The sequence below is a fragment of the Hippocampus zosterae genome, chromosome 10 (assembly GCF_025434085.1).
Source record: "Hippocampus zosterae strain Florida chromosome 10, ASM2543408v3, whole genome shotgun sequence".
NCBI lineage: Eukaryota > Metazoa > Chordata > Actinopteri > Syngnathiformes > Syngnathidae > Hippocampus > Hippocampus zosterae.
The window spans coordinates 15,313,007-15,340,277 of record NC_067460.1 but is presented as its reverse complement, the minus strand read 5'-3'; the positions used below and the strand labels follow the sequence as shown (position 1 = coordinate 15,340,277).

Sequence of the window (27,271 nt, the reverse complement as noted above, 5' to 3'; positions counted from 1 at the left end):
ACTCAACCATCCTTGTTTATTTAGCATATCTTAATATCTGCAGGCACTTGGTAGCCTGAGCCAGCAACAGCTATAGCTATTAATGGAGTTTTTATAAGACTTGTTTCGCTAAAGTAGTACAGTTGGGTTCATTTTGCCACAGGATGATTTGGCTCCAATAAACAGCCATAATGTTTCTTGAGCTCAGATGTCTTTCTAGCCTAGCATGATAAACGGATGCGCTAGCCTACCAAATTTTCATGAGCCTTTAGCTGTAGTCATTTCGAGTGTGCCATTGTTGAGGCTAAAATTACGCTCATGCAATTGTGTGTGTCACATACACTGTTCAGCTTGCCTGCAGTGTGCAGCAGCTTTTTGACGTCAAACAGGCTGCTTAGTATTCTGCTCCACGATGTGGGTCACAGCTTGTGAAGATACATTTACACTGGCAATAAAAAAATAAAAATAAAAAAAATTCTTACCTGTGTCATATTTGCCTTCACGGCAATAGCACACAGTAAGCACAATTGCTCTTAGCCCTGTGTCCTGCACACCACTTTGACTTATTTGCTTTAATATGTCTGCTGCTGTACCTGTATGGAAGCATACTGAAAGATGCTCAGGCAAATTATTTCATCCAAACCACTTAAAGTTTGCAACTCATTTCTGCTGTGTTGTAATTGTATGGTCTTTACGATTCATTAGTCATCCTTGACATCTTTTGCCTTTTTTGTTAATTCACTGATTGACGCACATTGAAGCACATAACTGATGCAATTTGTGTGCAGATTGGAAGTATTGTTCAATAGATTGCTGGTGGTGCATTGGATTTTAACATCTGCCATTCATAGTATTCAATGGCCGTAATTAGTATGGGTGATGAGGGAATCCATTATTCAAGTATAAGTCCCTGCAAGATCTGCTCACGTTTGTGACGACATTGTTACCCCATTAATTGTAAATGGGGGTGGCACCGGACAGAATTGTGGCACTCATCCGGTCTCTTGCCCTCACACCGCACAGGGTGTGTCCGTGTGTGTCTGCGCTCATATGCTGACATCACCTCCAGCCCCATTATGTAATCATGACTTTTTTAATCATCGTTATTTATTCTTTTAGCCCACCCCCCCCTCCTCCCTTTTTACATAACTGTGTCCAATGATGGAAAATAAGCATGAGGACAGAGGGTAAAGTGTGCGCCATTATCTGTGCCTGCTAACTGTGGGTGCCATTGTAATCACAGGGGTTGCATTCGTAAAACAGAAACGGTACTTACGAGTTGTTTTTTTTCTGACCAGTGACTATCGCCATTTTTTAACACTCCCTTTTCATTGGAAATCTAAAATGATGCTCAGGTTGAAAATGTCCGCTGTAACAAGGGGGGGGGGGGTGTTTGGAAGCTATATTCTTTATAAATAAATGAGCTTGTTTCAATTCATTACTCACTTAAGTCAGATGCCTCTGTGTGTGTGTGTGTGTCCATTTTTTGTATATTTGGCGTATGTGTGAACCCCTCCTGTGTCATGCTTTTCCCAAGATAAAATCTAACTTGTTTGCTCTGCAGACAACCAGTCGGAGCAAAGCCTTTGATGAGCTCATGTGATTCTAGCGCCGCAGGTGACCATTCAGGGGGCCCCTTTGCTCATCATAAAAGTATGCGGCTTATATAGCACATTATGCAAAGCCCACTGACACCAGTGGCACCCGGATGCAAAGAGGGAGACCAGCATTTTGTTTCTTCAAGAGAAATTTGGTGTTAACATATGAAAATACGGTTTCACAACATATTAGTATTAACAAAGTACCGCAGTAGCTTGCTATAAAAAAATGAATCACCACGATATGTTTTCAGCACTGGTGCTTGAGCACATTTCAGCAAATAGCAAAGAGTTCTCCAAAAAGAGGTGATGTGTGTTTGCCTCAAGCTGTTTATTAGTCACCCCTGTAAAAGATGTATAAAATACATATTTGTACAACGAATGGAGAAAAAAAGATGGATTAGCGCTCTGTGCTAGGCCGGTGCGTACTTTATTCAGCTGCCGGCCCCACACAACAGCGATAGGACAACACAGAGATAAAACATCTGAACCAAAACAAAGAAGATATGTAGAATATTGAAATACTAAAATGTTTTACAATCGCCTGTTCTAAATGAAATTCCCATGTTAAACATGATTTGGGCTTTTATGTAACATTCAAATTTCTTGAAATCCTGAATATGGTGTCTTCATTCGCTCTACGCTGCAGTCATCAACATTTTGGGCATCACATCATGAAATGTTTAATGCTTTGGTTGTGAATATTTAACAGTAAGTTTCCTTTTTTTTAAATGAATCCAAACTATGTTACATGGTTATCCAATTTATTGAGATGCAATTGTCTGTAATGCGAGAAAAGCTCCAGAATTTGAGGATTACATCTGAAAATGCTTGTTCATGTCAACTCCAGTAGTAAGTTTTATTTGACATTTCAACTATTGACAGGAGTTTTTGGTTAGGTCGAGAGAAGATATCAATGTTATATGGAATTACTAATTCGACCAAACATTGTCATATGCAGAGCATACAAGAATTAGTATTTCCATCCAGTAGCACAATGTAAGTCCACATGACAAAGATAGAATAGTCTTCACATACAAGTGGCGTCTCTGAGCTTCTTCTTCTTCTCTTATTCTTCATTAGTCATTTGTTTTTTCCTGACAGATTGCTGGACTACTTACTCTCTTATCTTCCACTCGACTGATGTATAATAGCGAACAAACCCTTGTGGCATCGGGTCGATTTGTCATTTTTGACATAACCATGTAACCGAGATTGATTAAAAAAATTTAATTGTCAAATGGCTGTCTGTCTTTGGCAGACTTTGGATTTGGGAACTTCTTTCAGCCTGGCACGCCTCTGGCCACATGGTGTGGCAGCCCCCCTTACGCGGCGCCTGAGATCTTCGAGGGCCTACAGTACGAGGGCCCACAACTGGATATCTGGGTACGTTGCGTGCATGAGCTGTGCCACGGCCCAGCAACAAATGCCACTTTTCCGCTGCAAGTCTCCTCTGGTACTGTTAGAAGCAAATCATCGATTGCGACAGCTACATCTTCATTTAGCTGCTTTTTGCAACGTCTTGTTTATCTTTGGATTTGAGTAGTAACAACCACTTTTAATTGTGCCATCTGTCTTTTGGATTGTTCTAGAGTATGGGTGTGGTGCTATATGTGTTGGTCTGTGGTGCCTTGCCCTTTGACGGACCCACTTTGCCAGTACTCCGACAGCGAGTCTTGGAAGGAAGATTCCGCATCCCCTACTTCATGACTGAAGGTAGGAAGCCCGTTTTAGCCAAGGTTTGGTGTATTGATGCCTATCAGAGATGAGCATTCCCAGGGACGCAAGGGTCCGTCCACCCACCCGTCTCAGACAGACGTCCATATTGGGGAAAAGGACGGACTAAGCAGGGGCCGAATTGGGCTTTTGTCCTGCCTTTAATCGTCCTTAACCGGGTCAAGTACCTACAGACCCCCATTTCACTAACGACTGACAGAAACACGTCGAGCCAGTCTCAAGTGTGTAATACTTCTCACCGAATGTGAGAAGTATTCTCTCGTGTGTGTTCACAGTGTTTGTGTTATTATTATTATTATTATTTTATTATTATTATTATTATTATTTTATCACAGTAGATATTTTTGTGTTGTGAAATCCCAATGTTGAGCTGATTATCACTAAGACATTAAAAATATAAATTTTTGTTTGATTAATGGCCAGTCTTATCTGGAATAGCTAATCACGCTGTTACTGAAAATAAGGTTTGGCACACAGGCGCATGCGCGATGAATACGTCAATGTTTGCATGTGAGAGTCTTGCACATTTTTCAAAGTGTGGTGTGCTGTGGTGTGGTGTAATGTGGCAAGACATGGCATGTGTTTTGTATTTTATGGACAGTTTCTCTCGGGAAGTGACAAAAGTTTTGCAGTGAGCGCCTCTATGTAGAGGAAAACACCCTAAAATCCCTGATACTTGGGCGATCGTTCTAATATTTTCAGTGGTTGATGTGAGTATAAGATGTCAACATAAATTTTGGTGACCATCGATTACACTTTGGCTATTAGGTGACTTTAGATTCTTAGATTGCGGGTTTAGACTGTCATGGCAAGCATTTCATGGTGACGGGTCTGCTCCTACCATTAGCCTCTCTACCACAGCATCATGCACCACTTCTTTTTTTTTTCCTGGGCGGGAGGGGGACGGACTGATGAAATGCAAGGATGGAAGCGCTTTAAAAGGACGGGGACGGAGGATGATTATTATATCAATAAAGAGGGAGGAAGGATGACGGAATGGTACCCAGGCTGCGGACGGAGGACAGACCGGCAAAATAGGGTAAAGTGCCCATCTCTGATTCATGTATCATCTGAACAAAAACATCTGTTTTCCATGTGACACCATCACACCTTCTCCTTGAGTCAACAGACTCTTAGTGTGGCTGCTCTCCCTTAAGGGGTCATTGTGTAAATGAGGTGGATCCTTAAGGGCAAGGGCACACAGTAATAGAAAACATTTCCACTGTGATGTGCACACTGTGTCAAAGCAGCCAAGTTGTGAGGAGTCGTGCTAGCTTATTGGCAAGAGATGAAGTCCAGAACCCGAGCTGTTTATGTAACCCGACGACCAGCCAGCGAACCCCTCTAGATCCGTGCCTGTCTCTTGTCTCTGCCATGTAATAAGTTCCAGGACTGACCAAATTGATTATTTTCATCAATGTAACTTTTTGGTTATCATCCAGCAACCAGGGGTTGATCCAATTGGCCATTGTTGGGCCTTTGTGACATGCGTTGTTTGTTTATGAGAGGATCTTGAAACAATCAACATGCACAGGCATGGTGACGAAGGAGAGTAGCAGAGAGACAGTCTGTTCCTGGGAAGTAAGAACAATACAATACAATACATGCTGATTTATATAGCGCTTTCACAACAGCGGCAGCTGTAACAAAGCGCTTAACAAAACAGTTAACATAAAGTAAAATAATAAATACAACACATAACATAAAACAAGAACAGGATGTGCTGTGCTCCTGCCTGCTCTCCAGTTGCTCATCTCACCAGGCAGTAAGTACAGTGGTGTGAAAAACTATTTGCCCCCTTCCTGATTTCTTTGTTTTTCTGCATATTTGTCACCCCCGCCCTCCGCCTCCAATCATCAAACACATTTCAGTATTAAGATTAAGATATCCTTTATACAGTCTACAGCAGCAAGATTGCGGGTAGAAAGAAGACAAAAATATTATAATTATTAGTTAAAGACAATACAAATTAAAGTAAAATGCAATTTATAAATGAATGTTTTTATGGGGGAAAAAAATCCAAACCATCTAAAGCGGTGGTTCTTGCACAGGCCAGTTCACCCTCACTTGAACATCTCACCACTGCGAACATGGTCTGCCACCATTCTCTCTATTCCGCAGCTGGACGTTGGCACACCGCAGAGGACGCATGAGTCATGTTATCCAGGGAAACCGTCAACTCAACACCGGGTTTCTATTTGTGCACGTCTGACACCCATTGCAGACATTCGGAGCTGAAATGCAAATGCAGGAGAAACTGCAAACCAGAGTAGCATTCAAACACAAGAAGTCATTGGCTGCAAAAATGCAAATAATTAGGAAAGAGTTCGTTGCATGACTAGAGTTATAAAAAGCTGTATATTTCTGACATCTAAATTTTTCTTTTCACATTTCCTGTCATTGTCACAAACTTACCGGTAGTTGCATGCATTGCACCGGATGTTATGTCTTTATTTGAAGCAATTACAGTACAGAAGAGTCCTAGCATTTTTCCTTCGGGAAGAGATTTAAAAAGCCACAATTGATTTGTTCCGATGTAATCTGGTCCTTTTCTTTTTGTTTGTTTATGTATAACCCTTGGACTAAAAACGTCATAAGATTCTAATCACATTTTCTGGATCACAACCATTTATTAAGGATGACTTATTGAACACGAACAGATCTTGCATAATATTCTATGAATCAAGGAAACGAGAGCATAATTGATGGGTGAATTGTCAAGGAATATATATCATCATTATCTGTTATTGCCCTACATTTTGTGAATAATTGATTATCAATGTTGTTTTTATAACCAATAAATCCAAAGATTTACTTCACTTAAGCTGTTTTGCAGTTAATGATGCGTAATTAATTTTTTTTCTTTCTTTTTCTTTTTTGTTTTGCAGAGCGACAATATATATTCCTGAACATTTACAAGATAAAATTGAAATGCACCCAATTATAGCCAAAAGGCTAATTTCTATTGCAGTCGTCCTGCCATAAGGAGCATGGCTAATATACAGCAACAACAATACAATACAATACAATACATGCTGATTTATATAGCGCTTTCACAACAGCGGCAGCTGTAACAAAGCGCTTTACAAAACAGTTAACAATAACGCCAAATAAACAGGAAACCCTCCCCCATTTTTTTAAATTAAATAAATAAAGAATCCAACAGGCAAACAACAGAATATATGACTAATAACCCTACAGGTATTAATGTTGACAAATGTTTTCTTAAAATTATGTTTAAATGAGATGGACCCTCTTGTGTTTTGTCAGATTGCATTCCACTCATTACCCCGCCCTGAGGTCTATACAACTTAATAGCCTGTATTTATTAAGCATTGTGCAATGATGGCTAGGAGCAGTGTGTCAATCAGTTGGAGAGCCAGCCAGCTTCCGGCAACATCAATTCTGACATGGTCCACAACCTTCCTTGGGCAGTTAGTCCTTTGGAGGAACATATCTTCGGTTGTTGCTCTAAACACAGCTGTGGCAACGAGCACAACCCCCTCTAACTTGCTGAAGATTGTATGGCGCTTGCTGCTAGGAGAGTGTGAGGTCAACTTTCTTGGTGGTTGTGTACATAATGGGGTGAAAATGTAATATAACTGCCATGGATGTCTAACTCTGTGATAGAAAGCATATCAGTCGGCCACGTGGGAAGAATATGCAGGAAAAATGAAGTTCCTGACAGGATAAGTGGTCTCCAACATATTCATGAACTATCAGGGTGCTTTATTCCAAATGTCGAAGCTGTTGTAAGGAAGCTTTGCACCACTGCAAATTACAAACAGAAAATAATTCATTGTTAAAATGATCTCCAATGATTTAGTGCCTTTTCTGCCCTGTCATTTTAAAATATCCGATTTTTGTGGAGCAAAAGGATTGAAATTAGGAAAGCATGTTTCTTTTCGGTGGACCAGTGGTTAGCACGCCGACCTCACAGTGCAGAGGTACCGGGTTAAATTCCACCTCCGGCCTCCCTGTGTGGAGTTGCATATTCTCCCCGGGCCTGCGTGGGTTTTCTCTGGGTACACCAGTTTCCTCGCACATTGCAAAAACATGCAACCGGTTCAGGGTGTCCCCCGCCTACTGCCCAAAAACAGCTGGGATAGGCTCCAACCCCCCACGACCTTCGTGAGGATTAGCGGATCGGAAAATGTGAATGAATGTTTCTTTTAAATCTGATTCATCAATTAATTGAAAAATAATTTATAGATTATTTCATTATTAAAATTGTTCATGGGTAGCTCTCCATAAATAAAAAGGATGAAACTGATTGTTTTGGCCACTTGACACCACTGATTTGGAGGGCAAAACCACTAACTAGAAAGAAATACGGGGAGGGGGGGGACAACAAAGAATGATTGTTACCTTGCGTGCACTTAAGTTACCTTCAAGCAAGCGGATTTGTAATCGAAATGGAAAGGACTGGTGAACTGGTACCCAAGTACTTTTGTCCAGAGTTCGAGGGTATCAGTGTCATAATAGTTGGAGATGATCACCACCAGCCATGTGGACACTGCAGAAGTCAAAATTTGAAAACATAAAATAAAATACTACATTTTATTTTTATTTTTTTTTTAAGAGCCCAGCAGCAGTGCAAATGGCTCGAGCTAAGAATGCAGTTGAGGCGCCTTGGGTGCAGGCAGGGGACCTTAATCCTGTTAAGAACCCAGCTGCCTCTGACGTCAATCTTATCTAGCCATGAACGAGGGGTCAGGAGATTTCATTTGGACAGGAGGGAAGTTGAAAGGAGTGGAGACACTTGCTCTTTAACAGAGGAAGAAAATTACATTTTAAGTACGTCATAGTTAATTTGTTCAAATCATTGCCAATGTTTTTTTTTTCTATTCCTTTCTCTCAGACTGCGAGCATCTGATCCGCAGGATGTTGGTCCTGGATCCGTCAAAGCGTCTGTCCGTAGCGCAAATCAAAGAGCACAAGTGGATGGCACTCGATGTTCCGGTGCAGCGGCCGGTACTGTACCAGCAGCCTGTCTCTGCTGAGGGCGAGACGGGCGTGGGCGAGTACAGCGAGCAGGTTGTACGTTTGATGCACAGCCTTGGCATCGACCAGCATAAGACTGTCGAGGTAATGGCGAGCAGATTTGGCTTCTTTTATAGAACACGGATGAAAAATATCCTTTAGAAAATCTGATATGTACAGATTGTGTTCTTCTCACCACACAGAAACTATTCTTGATACGATCACCCATGTCTACCTCCTGATTAGAACAAAGACAAAAGATATGAAACCAACTGCCGGAGGCAGGGCTGACATTAGTCACCCGGTCATTTTGACCAAACTCTTATGAAACTGTTAATATACAAGTAAAAACAAATCATGTCACTTTGCACAGTCTGTCATAAGATGGAAACACATGACAGGCCTTTGGTATCAAACAAGCAGAAAGCCACATAGTTGCAGTCAGTACCCACTACACAGTACTGCAAAATACGTCCGTGACGAAGGAATTTTGCTTCTGGCCTGTGTGCAGCTGGGAAAAAGGGCAGAACATGGGTTAACCTGAGGGTTAGCCGAAGTTGTTTTTTTCTTGTTGCGAGAGCAGGAGACGCTTTGGAAAGCTGGAGAAATTGTACTCAAATAGTGTTCCAGCACTTAAGTTTTTATCTCTTCCCATGTTTTTGTAGTTAGCAAACCGGGCTCTCTGTTTTTTTCACTTCCCTGTTTAACGGACAGGATTGGTGTTCAAAATGGAAGTTGAGGAACCTTGTGATTAATGACACCATGAAAACATGAAAAATTATTGGAAGCAAAGCAAAACATTTACTCCATGGATATTAATTGAATATAGTATGCAGAAATATGTGGCTGTGTAATGACTTACTAATTCAAGTGAGGAACATGCTGTTTCAGGCGACATTTCCGGATGAACCTGCCAGACATTTCAACCAGTGAACTTAATTTGACCTTCTGTAATCTTTTCTGACAAAGGGAAATAATCCGTGTCACAATGATGTCCTTTTTAAATGTCATCTCTTTCCTCCAGTCTCTGCAGAACAAAAGCTACAACCACTTTGCTGCCATCTACTACCTGCTGGTGGAGCGGCTCAAGGCCCACCGCTGCAGCTTCCCAGTAGAGCAGAGACTGGATGCACGTCAGCGGCGGCCCAGCACGATCGCTGAACAGACTGTCGCCAAGGTAGCCAAAGGCTTGTGAATAATCCATAGACGCCATCCTCGCCACCCTGATCAAAGCTCTCTCATTCACACCTGCATCCAGTCGCATTCATTGCTTTCCTCCACCTGCTCTTCTTCTCGGCCTGGCTCTTTCTCACTTGCTGACGCATTCTTTTCTTGTCTCTTTCCCCTCATTTTCCTCAACCCATTTTGTTGCTCGTCAAATTCTGCAAATCACAAGCAGCTCCATTTGTTGCATCACCCGTGAACAGCTGTGATTGAAAGAAAAGACCCATAACACCCTTCCTCTTTTCTCTGCAGTCGACTAGCAATTCAGCCCAGGTGGGCTTGCTCCCGCATGGGGTTCGCCTGCTGCGATCCCCCGCGGCTCCTGATGCGTTCACCTTCACCCAGCCCACATGCGCCTTGGAGCAGAATTTCATGGCTGAGGACGTCAACACGCCCAAAGTAGGTGCAATGACACAGTCAGTAGACAAAGCAGCAGGCTGGATTGGCGGGGAAACGCATGTCTTTATCAGTCCCGTTTTTGCATGCATTTTTCTGACCTCACATGACACAGCCCTAGCACATCTGGCTTTGGTTATGGAAAATGCAGTTATTTCAAACTATTACGCTCTGACAGTGATTAATTTTGATAAGATCACTCACCGTGAATGAAAAGTGTGCATGTGTGTGTGTGTGTGTGTGCGCGCGCGCATATGCACGCACGTCATGCTCCTTTGAGGGCTCCGGCGTTTGCTTGCATGGTCAACCTGCCAGAGTTCAGATGACTCGTCTTCTTATGTAAGCTCCAAGCCAGTGCGCATATCAGACAGGACAGCTGCCTGTCCTGCACATGTCTCGGACTCAAAAAGCCGTGCGCGCGTGCGCACACACACTCTCACACACACACACACACACACACACACACACACACACACACACACACACACACACACTTATCTGTGCCAACGAGTGACCTTTTTCCCGCTGGCTTGTCATGAGCTGGCAGACTATAATAGAGTCCCAGTGCCTCTCACATTTTCAGAGCGAAACACACACATGTAATTCTCATTTATAACTCCTCAAAATGTATTTTGCAGCACCCCCTGCACAAATGGCCTCAACAAAATGGTGTGTGGTGAGCACTGCCCCGCAGGGCAGGGGAACAGTAGTGTGTGTCTGTGTGTGTCTGTTATCTGCATGAATGGAGCGCGGTTATGTAAGTGGTCCTGTGATGATGTGACCGAATGTGTTGCCGAGCAAACACACTTGGACAGGAAGCCGCAGCGGTCGACCACCAATTTGTTTACTTTTTTTTTTTTGGTCTTCTCGATGGATTATCAGGCATTCATTCAATTTTGTTTTCTTTCCCTCCTTATAGTTTTGTTACCCTACTTGTGTCTCGATGACGGTCCCCCTTTGTGTTTCGCGTGTGCGTGAGGCTGTTGAGTAACAGCATTCCAATCCCAGTGCACTAGTGAAAGCAGATGGAGAAATTGGGCGAAGTTGCTGTCTCGACACCGACAACAGGCTGTTATTGCAACAACTCATGTGCATGATTTTGAGTGGCTGTGTCCATGAAAACACAGTTGCTGGCCCTGCCTTCTCTAAAGTTGTTTTTGTGGGTGCAAATAAAAACCTATCTGCGTGTGTGTTTTGTACGCTTGACTCTTTTAATAATGATTGAATTACCAAATTCATATTCTGCACCCTTTTCAAGGTAAACGGCTGCTTGCTGGACCCACTGCCTCCCATCACTGTGCTCCGCAAGTCCTCCACCTCGTCTCCTAGCAACATGATGGAGATGTCGATTGATGAGGGCATCGAGACCGAAGAGCCCGACACAGAGGAGGATGCGCCCCACCTGTCTTTGGCCTATCTGGCTGCTCGTTTTGGACAGAGGCGTCACACTCTCTCTGAGGTCACTAACCAGCCGGGAACGTCAAACCAGGGTATAATTTCAGCTGACCTGCTACACACCTCAAGGTCAAATACCTGTATCTGTAATTTTTGCTCAAGTTTTCTCATTGAAAAGTCTTTTTAATGCCCACCAGGTAAACTGTTTGCTCTGGGTCACAACCCCTCCACGGGCAGCATGGACTCTGACATGGGCTACGACATGGGCTCCATGCACAGCGACCTCAGCTTGCTTGAGGACGCCCCGTCGCTCAATGAAGTGGTGCTGGCCAACAACACGACCTCCCGTGTCCCCCCTACCACCTTCCTGAGCACTCGGCCAGCCAACCCAGCAATGGCCGCCCTGACCTCGCAACACAGGGACACCCACAACCGTTCACCCATCAGCTTCAGAGAAGGACGCCGTGCCTCTGACACCTCACTCACACAAGGTCAGTAGACCACTCAAGTCTTATCGGTACAATACTACATGCTCGGTACTCTACGTGACAAGTTCAGACAGAGTGAGCCAGTTCGTGCTGCTAGATATTGTGTGACCGGGAAAGTCCATCGGTGCGGAAGGAGATGAGCTTGACTGCGAGAATAAATTTATGTCAGTAAACTGTCAGGTCATGTCTCCTCGGATGCTGTCACGAGGCACTGTGGGGAATTTCGGCACTGTAGGGAGTTTTGACTTGCAAAGGAGTGCAGATCGGCACAGGAGGAACACACAACACCTCTGCAACAGATGCTCCTTCACACTTATACCTGCTCATATAACCATATGCTGTATATGGCATATACTGTATCTTCCAGATTATTTCTCACACTATCGTTCACACCCCCTCCCTCCCTATCACCTCCTCTACTCAGCCCCTCTGACGACTCTGATTCACATGATGAATCACCGACTGATATTAGAAGGTTTCAGCCCATATATGTCCCCATCTTCCCATTTCTACAGCTCCCTCTATGCCTCATTTCCCCTAGCACCCACCCCTTTCACCCAGCCCATGTCTTGTTTTGCCTTTCACTTTTGTATTTGCCTCTCTGCAGCACACAATTAGACCTGAAATGCATACTGTGGGTGGATAGCGACAAGACTGAGGGCATTCGGTCAAGAGCAGACCTCCACTCAAGGCCGAATATGGAGCAGCATGAAATGAAACAACTTTATAGATACTCACCTAGTGTACATATCCTATCTAGGTCTGCAGCAACATTTTATTACATCACTCTATGCCCCATCCTGCCATAAAAAAACAACAATGAAAACCTTGGCGGGGGGTGGGGGGGGGTAATCAGGCAGGGAATTCTAAACATCCACTCTCACGTTCCATATACTGCCTCCCCAATCTTGGCCCACACAATATAAATCACATGCACTTCAGCCAAGCCAAAAGTACAATTACAGCTTGAAAACATTTCTCTCTCCATCTCTTTATTGACAGCCTGTAATGTGTACTTGCTCCCAGTTCCTGTTTATTTCTTTATTTCTTTCGCTCTATTTTTTTTTAATCCTCTTCGTGGGGGGGGGTTGATGCGGCGGATTCTTTTGCGTCAGACTGCTGACTTGGGTTAGAAATAACTCCCACCACCGCAGTGAGTCAGGACCTATCATTCGCTGCCATTGCTCGTCACCGCTGGATGGCTCTTATCAGACACACACACTGTCATATGTCATACTAAAACACCCACAGCAGTTCAGTGACGTGCATGGAGAGACACTGTCAGAAGGGGCCATTATGAAGTGCGACTTTGAATATTCTTAATGTTTGCGCAGGTCTGGTTGCATTTCGACAGCATCTCCAGAACCTGGCGAGGACCAAAGGCATCCTGGAGCTGAACAAAGTCCAGATGCTGGTGGAGCAGATGGGCTCCGGGGAAGTGGCTGCCATGGGCCCCCCAGGACCCCAGCACCACTTGCACAACCTCCTTGAGGTAAGCCGCACTGGACAGTCGGGACACAAACATACATGCATGGCAGACTCGTTCCTTGACAGTTCATCCACTATCCTCACCCCATTTTGCACGGGGAGGGACGAGCACTTTGGCTGTTGTGTAACCCCAAGAGAGCTGGCCAACTGATTCTTGTTTACTGTGACACGTCCCCTTGGGGCCTGCGGGCTTCTCCAAAGTGAATGCCGTCATTGTTGAAAGCTGTTAGATTTGGCCAGAGCAGAGACTGGCATCCAATAACCCCAAATCATAAGCACACATACGCACTAAATGAGACACACTGTATGGGAACAAAATTCATGGGTTTTCCGGTAAATAAAATCACAAACACGCAGTTAACTCATTCAATACCAGCCAATTCTGGACCAAGTTTGAAAAGACGTTTAAAAACGTCTTTGGAAGTGAATGAGTTTAATTGCCAAAACTGACAATATTTGGTTGTTCCAATGGCTCTTTCACAATACAAGAACACAGCTCCCGTGTTTGGGCCCCGTCCTTTTAATATCCACTCATTGACTCACTAATATGTAATGCCAGTTAGTGAAAAGCATCTGACTGATCAGTCAACACAAAGGCATTTTGGCAGCACACACTATGGATAATCCACTTAGACCACGCCACGAAGCACTCAGGCCCTGACACGGCTTTGTTCACCAACACAAGAGGGATGGACACAGAGTGTGTCCTTCAGTTTATGTGTACAGTATGTGTGGAGTTACAGGCATCCTGTTTGTAACTTGTCAATGTTTGTGTTGGAAGACTGAGGCAACCAAGCAACAGGAGGCCCCGACCTTATACCAAAGTGGGCCGCAGCCGCCTCTCCTGTCTCGAAGACAAAGTTTGGAGACGCAATACCTCACCCATCGTCTGCAGGTACGCTGATGCAACCTAATATACATTCAATGGACAAGAATGTCAACACTTACCACACCTCTTTCTCTGTTATATATTCAATCGTGTTGAACTGGTTGGACTAATTCTTCAGTTTTCTCATTTTGGAGAATTCTAACAGACAGAGACATCATCACCATTACCCCTTACGTTTACGATGCATATTGTAAATAACGTCAAGAACGCTGCTACCTCTGGTGTGTGAGCCTTGGCCAACGGGGTGCTGAATATATACAGACATGCTACATTTAGATTGGTGAAGACCGCCATATCTAAGCTCTAACAACATTAGCCACAAAAAAACAAATCAAAAGGAGTGTCACTCATAAATCGAGGAAGCACTGAATTTTCACTCCTTTGTCTCATGGTCAGATGTCTCAATTACGATATCCAAACATCACAAGACTGTTATCAGGATATAACCCCCACAATACGATAATTATCACGATATTTTGGAGAAGTTTGAGCTAGAAAAAAAGCTCACGATACTGTATGAAAACTCAATATATTATGTAAAAAAAATCGACAACATTTAGTTTTTCTATATAAGAGCAGCGACAAAGAAAGAGGATTGGTCATTCATTTTATTGTCAAGTCCTCCTATTGGCTCAGTGGATCAGTGTGGTCTATGTGGTTCACAATACTCTGTTCGACTGATAACACTCATAGCTTAATCTTGTGACACTTACTTGCTCATGCATGCACACAATGTGAATCAAGTCAATTTGGGGACAAACAAACATGTTTCATTCCTCTTCACCTGGTACGGGTCTTAATACATAAGGTGATCAAAACATGTTTAATACAAATTAAACTGCACTCATAAACTAACCACCAGAGGGTGCTGGAAGTACACAAATGGAAAATAACGTGGCCTTTTTGACAGATATTGCAGGTGTCGTTCCACCCCAACTCCCACTGTGTTTGTCCATATTTGTTGTTGGTCATACAACACCTCATGTTCATCGAAATGGAGGACATATCTGTAAACAAGTCTTCTGTTTCTTGTGTCCAATAGAGCGGCGTTTTGGCAAACAGTCCTGCAAGCTGCCAAATGTACTGTAAGGAGTCCCCCCGAAGTTTAGAGCAGCAACTGCAAGAACACCGGTACGTTCTCTCTAGGCACTATTCTCACAATACTACAAATCGTCTCATTGTCTCCCCAACTCAATATTTAGGTTAGATAGATACTTCCTCTAATCAGGGAAAATATGGTCATAAACACTCGTCTCAGTTTATCAAAAACGCCACAAATTACAATGCAAGTGAACAATCTCTTGTTTGAATGAGCGTCAGTGTTAAAGATGGTGTGACGCAAGTGGAAATGGTGTCTTAGCCTTCCGGTAGACTCTGACATGGTTGCTCCACACTGTTGTGTGCGTCCATGTTCATAATGTGGCTCTGTTATGTTTTAGTTCTGCCCATTCTTCCTATGGATTTACAATTCTCGACATTTCTCCGTGGTAGTCATTTTCACATAATGTTCAACAGCGGTTTTACTTGACATACTGTACATTTTAATTGACCAGAAATATTGTTTGATATTAATCCAAACAAATGGGCCTGTATGAAATGACGGTCTCCTGCCTTCCCTCATCTACAGTGGTGTTAGACACTGTAGATGAGTGTCTACCCCTTGCAACCTAGTAGTTGCGTAATTCCTTTCTGTACAATCTTAGCATTGTTGGCCCACATGTTTTTTATTTATTTTTACTGTTCTTTATTTAAGATTTGCAAATACTGTTTATGCCTTTGTATAACGGGTTCATCGTGATATTTGTTCCTGGAAGGGTGCGGGGAGTCATTTGATCAAGTTTTAATTTTAGTACAGTGACAGCCATCTGAAAGATCGAATGATGTAGAACCCGTGGTATGTGTCTCACTTGGCTGTGTTGGTCCTCACAGACTGAACCAGAAGAGGATGTACCTTCAGCAGTCGCAGGGTCTGGGCCTGCCCGTCTATTTCAATCAGATGCAGATCGCTGAAGGGTCCTATGAAGCGGGTGGCACCCCTCTCGACCCAGCAGCCGCCCAGAACTCCCCCCCGATGTCGACCGGCGGCCCCCAATCTCAGTCGCAGCCACAGGCCTCGCCGCCATACAGCCACCCCCACAGCCTGAGCCCCCTTCTGGAACCAGGAGAGGGCACTCTTTATGAGCCCTACTTGAGCCACCACTACTATGCCCAGCACGCGCCCCCTGTCCCTCACCTTCAACACCACTCCCTCCACCCTCTCCACCCCCTCCATCACCAATCACCTCAAGAAACCTCAGCGACCGGACTTGGCTTCTGCTACCCTGTAGATCAGCAGGCTCAGTGCCCCTCCGCTGAAGCCCTGCCCCCAGGACAGTATGAGTTCCCCCTAGATCTGGGCCGGCTCCCGCCTCCCATCATAGGAGAGGCGCAGGGCCCCAGGGCGGAGGCCTCGGGCAACCTTGGCCAGCCCGAGGGTGTGGTTCTGGCTGAGCTGCAGAGCCCGCACCTTGACGGTGAGATGATGGAGACGGTGGACTCCCAGCACGGCTTTGTGCTGGTCAACTGAAGCCTTGCGAGTGGCCAGTTTGAAGCAGTACTAAGCTCGGAGATCTTGATCGGCAGAGAGATTTGGAGACACCGGCGAAAGCGACGGGGCAAAGCGCTGATTTTCGTACGATGAAGGAAAACTGAATTGTATACTTGGAGTGAACCTCTGAGAACCTTTCGTACCAAAATCCCTCCCTTAGCTGACCCCCCCACCGCATCAGACGAGCGTGGAACGGGCCGGTGCAGTCGGAACACTTCTCATGTCACCGTGGCGAGGCTACTCCAAGTGGCAGCCGTCGTGGCCCTAGGAAGACGGCGACAACAACAAAGATGACGATAATGTGCAGCTTTTCACCCAGAGATGATTTGGAAGAAGTGAGCTCTTTTGGGACTGACTGGCAACCATAAAGCACAAAACGGCTGGCAGGATGGCATATTGCTTGAGCACAAGATATCGTTGATATCTAGCTTATGGTCCGCGCAGTAGTCTATTTGTTGCCCTCACCAGTATGACAATTCAAGCCGTTTGAGCATTTATTAGTTATTCTAAATATCCATTTTAAAGATCCCCTTGATGCGAATTCTCAGTTTCTAAGTACATTCTCAATGTGTGAAGGTAATTGCTGAAAACGGGCAAACTGGGAATTGCGGTGAGGTAGCGTTTTTCACACTTTCAGTTTTCCTCATTTAAAAAAAAAATCTTTGAATCCCTCCCCTTGGCTAAAATGGCGCCCAGTGACGCACTTCAGCATCGGGTACGAGTCACCCCTCGCCCGGTGTCTTTACGTATTTGAGTGCCTTCCTTTGCAGCAGTGGTTATCCAGCGCAATTGTGAGAGTTACTTAAGTTGTTATTACTCGTCCCCAACACAGTTTGCTCACGAGCTAGTTGGTAGTTGGTGCCTCTCGTTGCATCGTGGAAAGCCCCCACGATGACCCAGTGAGATAAATTTCAGCCACCGGAGGCTTTCAGCGGATATTTTTGCCAGCCAAACATATATCGGGATGTGTAGGTACAAGAGTAATGATGAGTAGGCTCGCATCCGTTTTTCCAGTCATAATTGTGGTAATTTGATTGACAGCTGAGTCGGTGTGGTTTCAGCAGACACTCCCATAGCATTTTATTTTTTATTTTTATTTTTTTCTGAAGCTTCATTTTATATTCTTGGCAATATTTTTTTTTATTGTTCGTCTGGGCCGTGTGACATTTAGAAGACATTTTATTTTCACATTACCGAGACTTTTAGGTCCATGTACTGGTTTTTGTCCTCACATCTGGCATATTTATACATTTATTCAACATTCAGTAGTGAGTGTGCTTATTTATGACAGAAAACTAGTGCACTGTGAATAATATCAATGAGATATCCTTAGTATCCATCTCATCTCGTATTATGAGCACACTCTTTGCCCTCACTAGGAGGACAACTTTAGCCTCTGACTAGGACATTCATTCATTCATTCATTCATCTTCCTAACCGCTTGATCCTCACTAGGGTCGCGGGGGGTGCTGGAGCCTATCCCAGCTGTCTTCGGGCAGTAGGCGGGGGACACCCTGAATCGGTTGCCAGCCAATCGCAGGGCACACAGAGACGAACAACCATTCGCACTCACACTCATATCTAGGGACAATTTAGAGTGTTCAATCAGCCTGCCATGCATATTTTTGGAATGTGGGAGGAAACCGGAGCACCCGGAGAAAACCCACGCAGGCCCGGGGAGAACATGCAAACTCCACACAGGGAGGCCGGAGCTGGAATCAAACCCGGTACCTCTGCACTGTGAAGCCCACGTGCTAACCACTGGATACCGGGCCGCCCTGACTAGGACAGCCACGTGTTACTCGAAAGGCAAAACTGCGGTAGTCGAAAACAGCCTGCTCCCAGTATTATGAGTGGAGCGCCAGATTGACTAGAACTGGTTGAAATACTTCATTTCAGTAGTACTACTAGTAGCACAGAGTTTTCAAATGGCTTTCCATCTGGCCGTTCGAGCATTTATTTGCAGTGGTTCAGATTTCGTCATAATTCACTGCACTAGTAGGATATAAACTAAATGCTCAAATGACTCAAGGCGACTCATGAGACCAATGAGCAAACTGGTACACGGACCTTAAAATGGATATCAAGGATATGGATTACCAGTAAGTGCTCAAACGGCTTGCCATAGGTACTGTTGTTGTTCTGTTAAAAGATGACGCCTTGGACAACAACCGTAAGTAGCCTTTAGACACTTTTTAGTGGCGAGAGAAGACAATGGCCCTCATTACATCAAGAAACACATTTTCAGGTATCGCTTCTGCCCTCTCGCAGGTCGGACAGTGGCGGGCACCGTGCTCGTCTTGATCGCTTGCAACACTAACAATGAGACAGTATTTTGACGGGAGGACTCGCCGAGTGGATGACGACGCACACAGAACATTTCTCTCGTCAAGTGTTTTCCTTTGCAACTACTGAACTAACACTACTGACAGGCTTCTCCACTCTCAAACACGAGGAGCGCTTGATTTGCGGCTCACGGTGAATGAGGACTCCCGTAGTGAATGTTTGGCGACAACTTATTTTTAACCTTTTTGTGGCAATACTGAAGCAATATTAATCCTCTGTGATGACCATGAAGATGATGATGATGATGCACCTCATCTGTGCGGCTTACTCTCGTCTGATATGTCATCCGGAATTGATGACATCAGGTGCGCAGATGTGATAGTGGTCTATTTTTTTTTTTGTTGTGTTGTTTGTTTTTTTTTGCACAAATCGGAGCGAATGTCACGTGACTGAAAATAACGAGACGCTTTTTTGTGACCGAATGTAACGGATGACACCCCGCGCGACCGCTTTTGGGACGGACAATCAAGGGGCCGTTGGGATGAGAGACACTTATTTTATTCTTTAGTTTTAGCAGCACTCAGACTGTGATAAATACAGTAGAAGTATCGTTCCAACAAGTGACATTTTAAGTGTTTGTGTGTGCGCGCGTGTGTGTGTGTGTGTGTGTATGGTCAAATCGAATTGAAAAGTGATTTTTGTTTTTTGTGTGTGTGTGGTTTCTTTTTCCAACAAAGTCAGGTGTCTTCAGTACGCCAACCGTAGCAACAATGGCGAACTTCAAGGTCAAATTCACCATAAGGATCGTTCACATTATTTGAATGTCTCTCAAGAGCAATAGACACCCATCACCCGTGACCGAGGACTATTTGGGGCCAAGCTGAAAAGTAACCAAAGGGAGGGGATTTAATCCCCAATATTTTTAGGACAGCCATAAGAAAAAAAGACAGCAAGAAAAAAGTTGTCAATTTACAAAGAGCTCATGTTGGAAGAGTATCAATTTTATGATAGTCATACATTCATGAATAAAGTTCTCATTTAAAAAACGGTGAAGTTACTGGAAAAAAAACCCACATGTTGAAATTCCACAGGAAAAGTCGAAGTAGTACAGTGATCCTCTCACTTATCGCGTTTAATGGGGACCGAGACCTCCCACAAAAGAGGAAAATCCGCAAAGTGGGTAAAACACAACACATTAGACAGTCGTGCAATCTCAACCACTTTTTCTGCATACACTTTGTTGTTTGAAGCAGTTATAGATGAAGGGGAGAGTAAAAAAGTGTCCTTTCACCAGTGGATCAGAAACGTCATGCTGAAAATGTGCACGTCTGCTACAAGCTAAGTTAGAAGGCAAACGAAGCTGTAGCATCCATTGACAAAAAAGAGAGATTGCCTCACATCTTATGTCCCATGTAAATCCGCTTCAATTCCAAGCCGCGACTCCCAGTTCCACATATGCATTGGCGCTCTGCGCTGACGCTCCTTTCTTCTCATTGTCGGTTCCACAAGTCATCCATCCATCCAGCCGCAGACTGTCCCAACAGCACCGACATTTCCGCTGAACAAAGCGGGACTGTGAAAAATGCCGCCCATTTTAGACCCAAAAAACACAAGCGCCCCGCTGTCCAGCAACGACAGTCAGTTGACGCCGACATTCCTCCCAATCAAAATCAGTGTTGGTACACACGTGCTGCACAGAAGACATAAAATCCAGTAAACATATACATGTAGTACTGTATATGTTGCTCGATGTGACTCGCTGTTTTGCTGACTTTTGCTGCCTCTCCATTTTGATGAATGCGTTTGAAAAATCCGCGATGCACTGAAACTGTGAAAAGTGAACCACGAAGTAGTGAGGGATCACTGTACATTCAGAAGTTCAGAATGTAGTCTTGCATTGAAAAGGTCGTAATATGATGACAGAAGTCGGAAGGGAAATAAAATAGTAATTTTTCTTTGTGTAATTTTGCAATAATACAATTGGCATTAAACGGGAAGAGCCTAACGTAATGTAACAAGTCATAAATTTACTGGGGATAAAACGCTTCATTTTTGGGGGCGGAAGTGGTAATTTTTAAAGAACGGGTAATAAAATTATGAGAAAAAAAAATATTCAAGAAAAGTCACAATCTTTCTTATTCTTATGAAGGACGTCATTCTCATAGAAAGACACCTTATTTTCTTCACTTGGATATTCACTTGTGAAAATGACTATTGGTAGGTTGTCAGCGTTCTCCTAAAACTTTCCTTGGGAAAATCACAAATTTTGACATTGAATGGTTAAAATTACAGCTTGACTATTCACAAAAAATTAGGACTCTTTCTATGAAAATTCCAACTACTTCTAACGTTACAGTTTTCACATGGAGTTATTAAATTCCGACATTGTTGACATTTATACTCTTCTCGTAAAATGACAACTATTGTAACACTACAATTTTGTTAGATTCAACTTTATCGTATTTTGACTTCATTGTCCTTGCACGACAATTTTGACATTCTCTTCAGATTACAACTTTACCACATGATGACTATTCTCATAAAAATTCAGACTTTTTCTTCTGAAGATTGTGGCTATTCTTATAACGTTACAATTTTAACATCCACTTTTGAAAAATGGCAACTTTGTCAACATGTCACCATTATTCTTTTTGTTTGTTTGTGTGTGTGTGTGTTTTTAACGTTGCAATTTTTAACATTCACTTACTGAAATCATCACATTCTGACCATTTTCTCGAAAAAATACTCTGTGAGGTTACAATGTTGATATTCACTCATTGACTTAGAACAGTAATAATGACTTTCCCCCTCATATTTTGGCGTTATCTTTTGTGAAATTACATTTTTCAATTGGCCCCAATATTCATTGGCACTTACAAATACTTCATTTCCTCGACAACTAGACCCTGGTATGTTTTTGGTTTCCTTTTTTTTCCTCCTTTTTTTTTTTAGGAATGGACTACGAGAATATAATACAAGATGAGATTGAGTTCAAATTTCATTTTCTCACCCTGATGTTGCCTTCGGGATGGTAATAATTGGTCATGCCAGCAATAACAACCGATGCCGCAATGCGTTGCGGCCGTAAGAGACCGAAAAGGGTGCGCAAAGTACTCAGTTGTTGTGTTCATATTGTTCTGGGACGGCTCGGGTGTACTGAACGGAGATGTATTACCACAGGCGGAGGACATGAACTCACATTTGTTTGAAAAAGTGTACAAATGAGCGTTAACTAGAGCCACCTGGTAGCGTTTTTATTCTGTGTGCCTTTTACTTTTTACATTTCAAAGATGATGATGATGAGTTGTCATGATTAGCATTTATTTTGTCATGGTTTTTCGCCCCCACCCCTACCCACACCCCACTTAAGTGAGTAGAAGCAGTTTCCACAAAGGTACAAAAGCCAAAGTCCCTCAATACTTGCTGCCATCTTTGTGATTATTATTTTTTTTAAACAAGGTGTATTTTTTGTTTTAACTTGTTGGCTCGGTGGCCGCACGTGTCAAAAGTATTCTAGCAATATATTTGTGTATAGGTGAAGACAGAAGTCATAAGGAGAGTAGTTGTTGATACATTACATTCATTTCACATACACCACCGCCCCGCTGCTGTTGAAGCAACAACATGAAATAAAGACTTTTCTATATTTCCGCCTCATTGTTGTCAGCCACACATAAGCTAATTTGCTGTTGAGATTAAAAAAAGGTTATGGAACAGCTTTTTGCTGCCTTGTGTCCTTTGTGTCTAACTACACTCCTAAAACCACGTGAATGAGAACACTTTTTGACAAAAAACTAAAAGTAGTAAGCCGGGGCTAAAACCGGCTTACTATCTACATGGTCGGGTTTTTTTTCGGCTAAAAACGCCTTACTCTCCATTGTCTTTTTTTTCGGCTAAAAAAAAATGCCTTACTATACACGGTCGGTTTTTTTCGGCAAAAAACGCCTTTGGATACATGGTCATTTTTTTCAGCAAAAAATGCCTTTCATGGACGTTTTTTCAGCTAAAAATGCCTTATTACTGTATATATACAGTACACGGTCGTTTTTTTCGGAAAAAAAATTACTATACATGGTCGATTTTTTTCGGCTAAAAATGCCTGAGTATACATGGTTTGTTTTTTTCGGCTAAAAAAACGCCTTACTATACATGGTCGTTTTTTTTTTTCAGGCTAAAAAACGCCGTACTATACTGTTGTTTTTTCAGCTAAAAACGCCTTACTATGTCGTTTTTTTCAGCTAAAAACGCCTTACTATACAATGTCGTTTTTTCAGCTAAAAACGCCTTACTATACTATGTCGTTTTTTTCGGGCTAAAAACGCCTTAGTATACTGTCGTTTTTTTTCAGATAAAAAAGCCTTACTATGTCGTTTTTTTTCGGCTAAAAACGCCTTACTATACTGTCGTTTTTTTCAGCTAAAAACGCCTTACTATACTATGTCATTTTTTTCGGCTAAAAACGCCTTCCTCTACTGTCGTTTTTTTCGGATAAAAACGACTTACTATGTCATTTTTTTCGGCTAAAAAACGCCTTACTATATTGTCGTTTTTTTCAGCTAAAAACGCCTTACTATATTATGTCGTTTTTTTTCGGCTAAAAACGCCTTACTATACTATGTCGTTTTTTTCGGGCTAAAAAACGCCTTACTATACTGTCGTTTTTTTCAGCTAAAAACGCCTTACTATACTATGTCGGTTTTTTTCGGGCTAAAAAACGCCTTACTATACTGTCGTTTTTTTCAGCTAAAAACGCCTTACTATACTATGTCGTTTTTTTCCTGATAAAAACGCCTTACTATGTCGTTTTTTTCAGCTAAAAATGCCTTACTATACTATGTCGTTTTTTTCGGCTAAAAACGCCTTACTGTCGTTTTTTTCGGCTAAAAACTCTTTACTATACTATGTCGTTTTTTCGGGCTAAAAAACGCCTTACTGTCGTTTTTTCGGCTAAAAACACTTTACTGTACATAGTTGTTTTTTTCGGCAAAAAACGCCTTACTAAACATGGTCTTTTTTAGGCTAAAAACGCCTGACTATACATGGTGTTTTTTTTCGGCTAAAAAAACTTTTCTATACATGGTCGTTTTTTTTTCGGCTAAACACGCCTTACTATAGTATGTCGTTTTTTTCGGCTAAAAAACGCCTTACTATACTGTCGTTTTTTTCAGCTAAAAACGCCTTACTATATTGTCGTTTTTTTTCGGCTAAAAACGCCTTACTATACTATGTCGTTTTTTTCGGGCTAAAAAACGCCTTACTATACTGTCGTTTTTTTCAGCTAAAAACGCCTTACTATACTATGTCGGTTTTTTTCGGGCTAAAAAACGCCTTACTATACTGTCGTTTTTTTCAGCTAAAAACGCCTTACTATACTATGTCGTTTTTTTCCTGATAAAAACGCCTTACTATGTCGTTTTTTTCAGCTAAAAATGCCTTACTATACTATGTCGTTTTTTTCGGCTAAAAACGCCTTACTGTCGTTTTTTTCGGCTAAAAACTCTTTACTATACTATGTCGTTTTTTCGGGCTAAAAAACGCCTTACTGTCGTTTTTTTCGGCTAAAAACACTTTACTGTACATAGTTGTTTTTTTCGGCAAAAAACGCCTTACTAAACATGGTCTTTTTTAGGCTAAAAACGCCTGACTATACATGGTGTTTTTTTTCGGCTAAAAAAACTTTTCTATACATGGTCGGTTTTTTTTCGGCTAAACACGCCTTACTATAGTATGTCGTTTTTTTCGGCTAAAAACGCCTTACTATACTGTCGTTTTTTTCGTGCTAAAAACGCCTTACCATACTATGTTGTTTTTTTCAGCTATAAAACGCCTTACTGTACTATGTCGTTTTTTTCGGCTAAAAACGCCTTACTATACTATGTCGTTTTTTTCGGCTAAAAACGCCTTACTATACTTTGTCTGTTTTTTCGGGCTAAAAACACCTTACTATGTCATTTTTTCTGGCTAAAAACGCTTTACTGTACATAGTCGGTTTTTTTCAGCAAAAACGCCTGACTATACATGGTCGTTTTTTTCGACAAAAAACGCCTTTCTATACATGGTCGTTTTTTTCGGGCTAAAAACGCCTTACTATGTCATTTTTTTCGGCTAAAAACGCCTTACTATACTGTCGTTTTTTCGGGCTAAAAACGCCTTACTGTCGTTTTTTTCGGCTAAAAACGCTTTACTATACTATATCGTTTTATTCGGATAAAAACGCCTTACTATACAATGTCATTTTTTTCGTCGAAAAACGGCTTACTATATAGTACATCAAATTCCGATGAATTTCATCAGGTTTTTTCTTTCATTGCATCACGTATAATCAGTGGCCACATCACAATGAAAAATAAAACAGACCTTTCATTTTGTGTTTCAAAACTGAATTTCTGATACAGTTCATGACCTGTGATGCCGTGGTGCATATTTGCAGTTTAAGTGTTGCTTGCTGTGAGTGGAAAGCCGATAAGAAAGGCAGAACTCAAACAGCATGTGTCTGCCCCTCCAGACCAGTGAAAACCACACACGATCACATAACAGTCAAGTCAAATGATGGTGTGGTGACATCAGCGGTTGCCACGACAACAGGGTGGGGGAGTGGGGGAGGGGATCCGGATTAGAGCTGTGCAGGTCATAAAAAAAACACATTAATAAGATTCTACCTTCTGGAGATTAACACGCAGGGTGAAATGAACTCGGCGTACTTCTGCTTTATACTTTACCGGATTTGACGTAAACCATAATGAGGATTATCAATTGAACTGGCCCTTGGTGTGGAGAGCTTCCATGAAATCGCCTCGCCATGGAAGATCGCACCACTTGCCGTCGCGAACAACTTCCGGTGATGCAGGTCACGCGCCACCGAAGGTTAAGGGTGACCTGCTTTTTTATTTTAGTTTTTAAATACTTTTGTGAAAGTGAGACTGATCAGATACTAAGTGTGCAGTGTGTACTAACAAAAAATATATCATATTAATAACACAGACACAGACACACAAATGTATTGGATTGTTTATTTTCTTCTGCACGCCTCGTGATAGATTTGGGTCCAGTCCGACGTATTGGACACCCCTGATCATAAACAAAGAAACTTCAAATCTACGATGTGTTATTTCTCTGACGAGACCTTCAAAGTCAAACAATCATGTTGTTCTCTTTAGAATTTTTTTCATTTAGTAATTTTTGAAACCCATTTTTATTTCTTTATTTCAAATAGTATTTTCTGTTGAATGTGTTTAAATGTTATTTGAGAAATTTTGAAAAGCTACTTCCTTTGGTTCTGTTTCAAAATGCTTTTGGATGTTATATATTTGCTTTTGTGAAGCACAGAGTTGCCTGTTGTATGAAATGTGCAATATAAATAAAGCTGCCTGGACTTGCATTATTAAAAAAAAAAAAAACTACGAAATATTTGATGTTTTTGTGGTTCACTGAAACAGCCTGAAATCACTGCCATTTGTTTTCAACGGGAAAAGGTGATTTGAGAGCCGAATGTTTTGAGTGACAAATTCAGCCGGCATCTTAAAATACAACCATAAATGATACCACCACACCTTAAAATTCCCCTTTTTTAAATATAATCATTTTTTTCCTTTTTTAGGGGAAGGGGGGTTGGTAGTGTCTCAAAAGATACTTTATCTCATCCACTGCACTCAGTATCCCATTCAAGGTCACTGAAAGCAAAATGTGAGGAGCCTTCTTTGCCATTTTTCCTTGACTGATGCTCATCATTTTCCACCTAGTGAGCATCCGCATAATGTTTGGTTGTGTGTGCGTTTGGGCGGGGGTTGGGGAGGGGTGGGTTTCGCTCGACTAGTTCTCCTGGAAAGAATTGCCACAGTCCTGGGAGGCAGCTTCATTGACGTCAGAACATCTCACGACTGTCTGCTGCCACACATGCTGAAAATAACGGCAAATGAAAGCAAGCGGACGACATCCTCCAGCGGATTCGCTTTATTTCCCTTCCAAGTAATCTCCTTTTAATGAACATTAGGGCTCTGATGTTAGAAAAGCTTCTTCCGCACGCGTGAGGAAAGATGATCAAGTCTCAGATGTGTCATTCACCTTCACTCCTCTTCTTTGTCTTCAGAAGTACATCTTCGAGCCTTCAGGCAATTCCCTAAGGTGCTCTCACACTGGCAGAATGTGCTGATGTGCACCAGACAAGCACATCACATTGCAATAGGAACAGAAGGAGAAGAGAATGCAAGCGCCCACTGGCTGA

The 27,271-nt window shown here is 42.5% G+C and overlaps 1 protein-coding gene and 2 long non-coding RNA genes across 3 annotated transcripts in view; 2 read left to right on the top strand and 1 right to left on the bottom strand.

Moving 5' to 3' along the window:
- sik2b (salt-inducible kinase 2b) overlaps positions 1 to 18,088 on the top strand; it is a 46,731-nt gene extending 28,643 nt beyond the window's left edge. Inside the window, exons 5-15 of the mRNA XM_052079178.1 lie at positions 2,839 to 2,963; positions 3,170 to 3,293; positions 8,176 to 8,402; positions 9,322 to 9,474; positions 9,774 to 9,920; positions 11,176 to 11,407; positions 11,510 to 11,803; positions 13,135 to 13,292; positions 14,070 to 14,183; positions 15,220 to 15,308; positions 16,107 to 18,088. Coding sequence (XP_051935138.1) covers positions 2,839 to 2,963; positions 3,170 to 3,293; positions 8,176 to 8,402; positions 9,322 to 9,474; positions 9,774 to 9,920; positions 11,176 to 11,407; positions 11,510 to 11,803; positions 13,135 to 13,292; positions 14,070 to 14,183; positions 15,220 to 15,308; positions 16,107 to 16,743 — 2,300 coding nt within the window. The 3' untranslated portion in view covers positions 16,744 to 18,088. The remainder of the gene's footprint in view (positions 1 to 2,838; positions 2,964 to 3,169; positions 3,294 to 8,175; positions 8,403 to 9,321; positions 9,475 to 9,773; positions 9,921 to 11,175; positions 11,408 to 11,509; positions 11,804 to 13,134; positions 13,293 to 14,069; positions 14,184 to 15,219; positions 15,309 to 16,106) is intronic.
- On the bottom strand, positions 17,984 to 18,683 carry LOC127609426 (uncharacterized). Its single transcript, XR_007964559.1, has 2 exons — positions 18,534 to 18,683; positions 17,984 to 18,151 (listed from the first exon to the last, which is right to left on the bottom strand). It is a non-coding gene; the product is annotated as an uncharacterized LOC127609426 (long non-coding RNA).
- Positions 18,537 to 22,769, top strand: LOC127609430 (uncharacterized). The gene is made up of 2 exons (XR_007964563.1): positions 18,537 to 18,937; positions 19,036 to 22,769. It is a non-coding gene; the product is annotated as an uncharacterized LOC127609430 (long non-coding RNA).
- Positions 22,770 to 27,271: the final 4,502 nt, after the last annotated feature.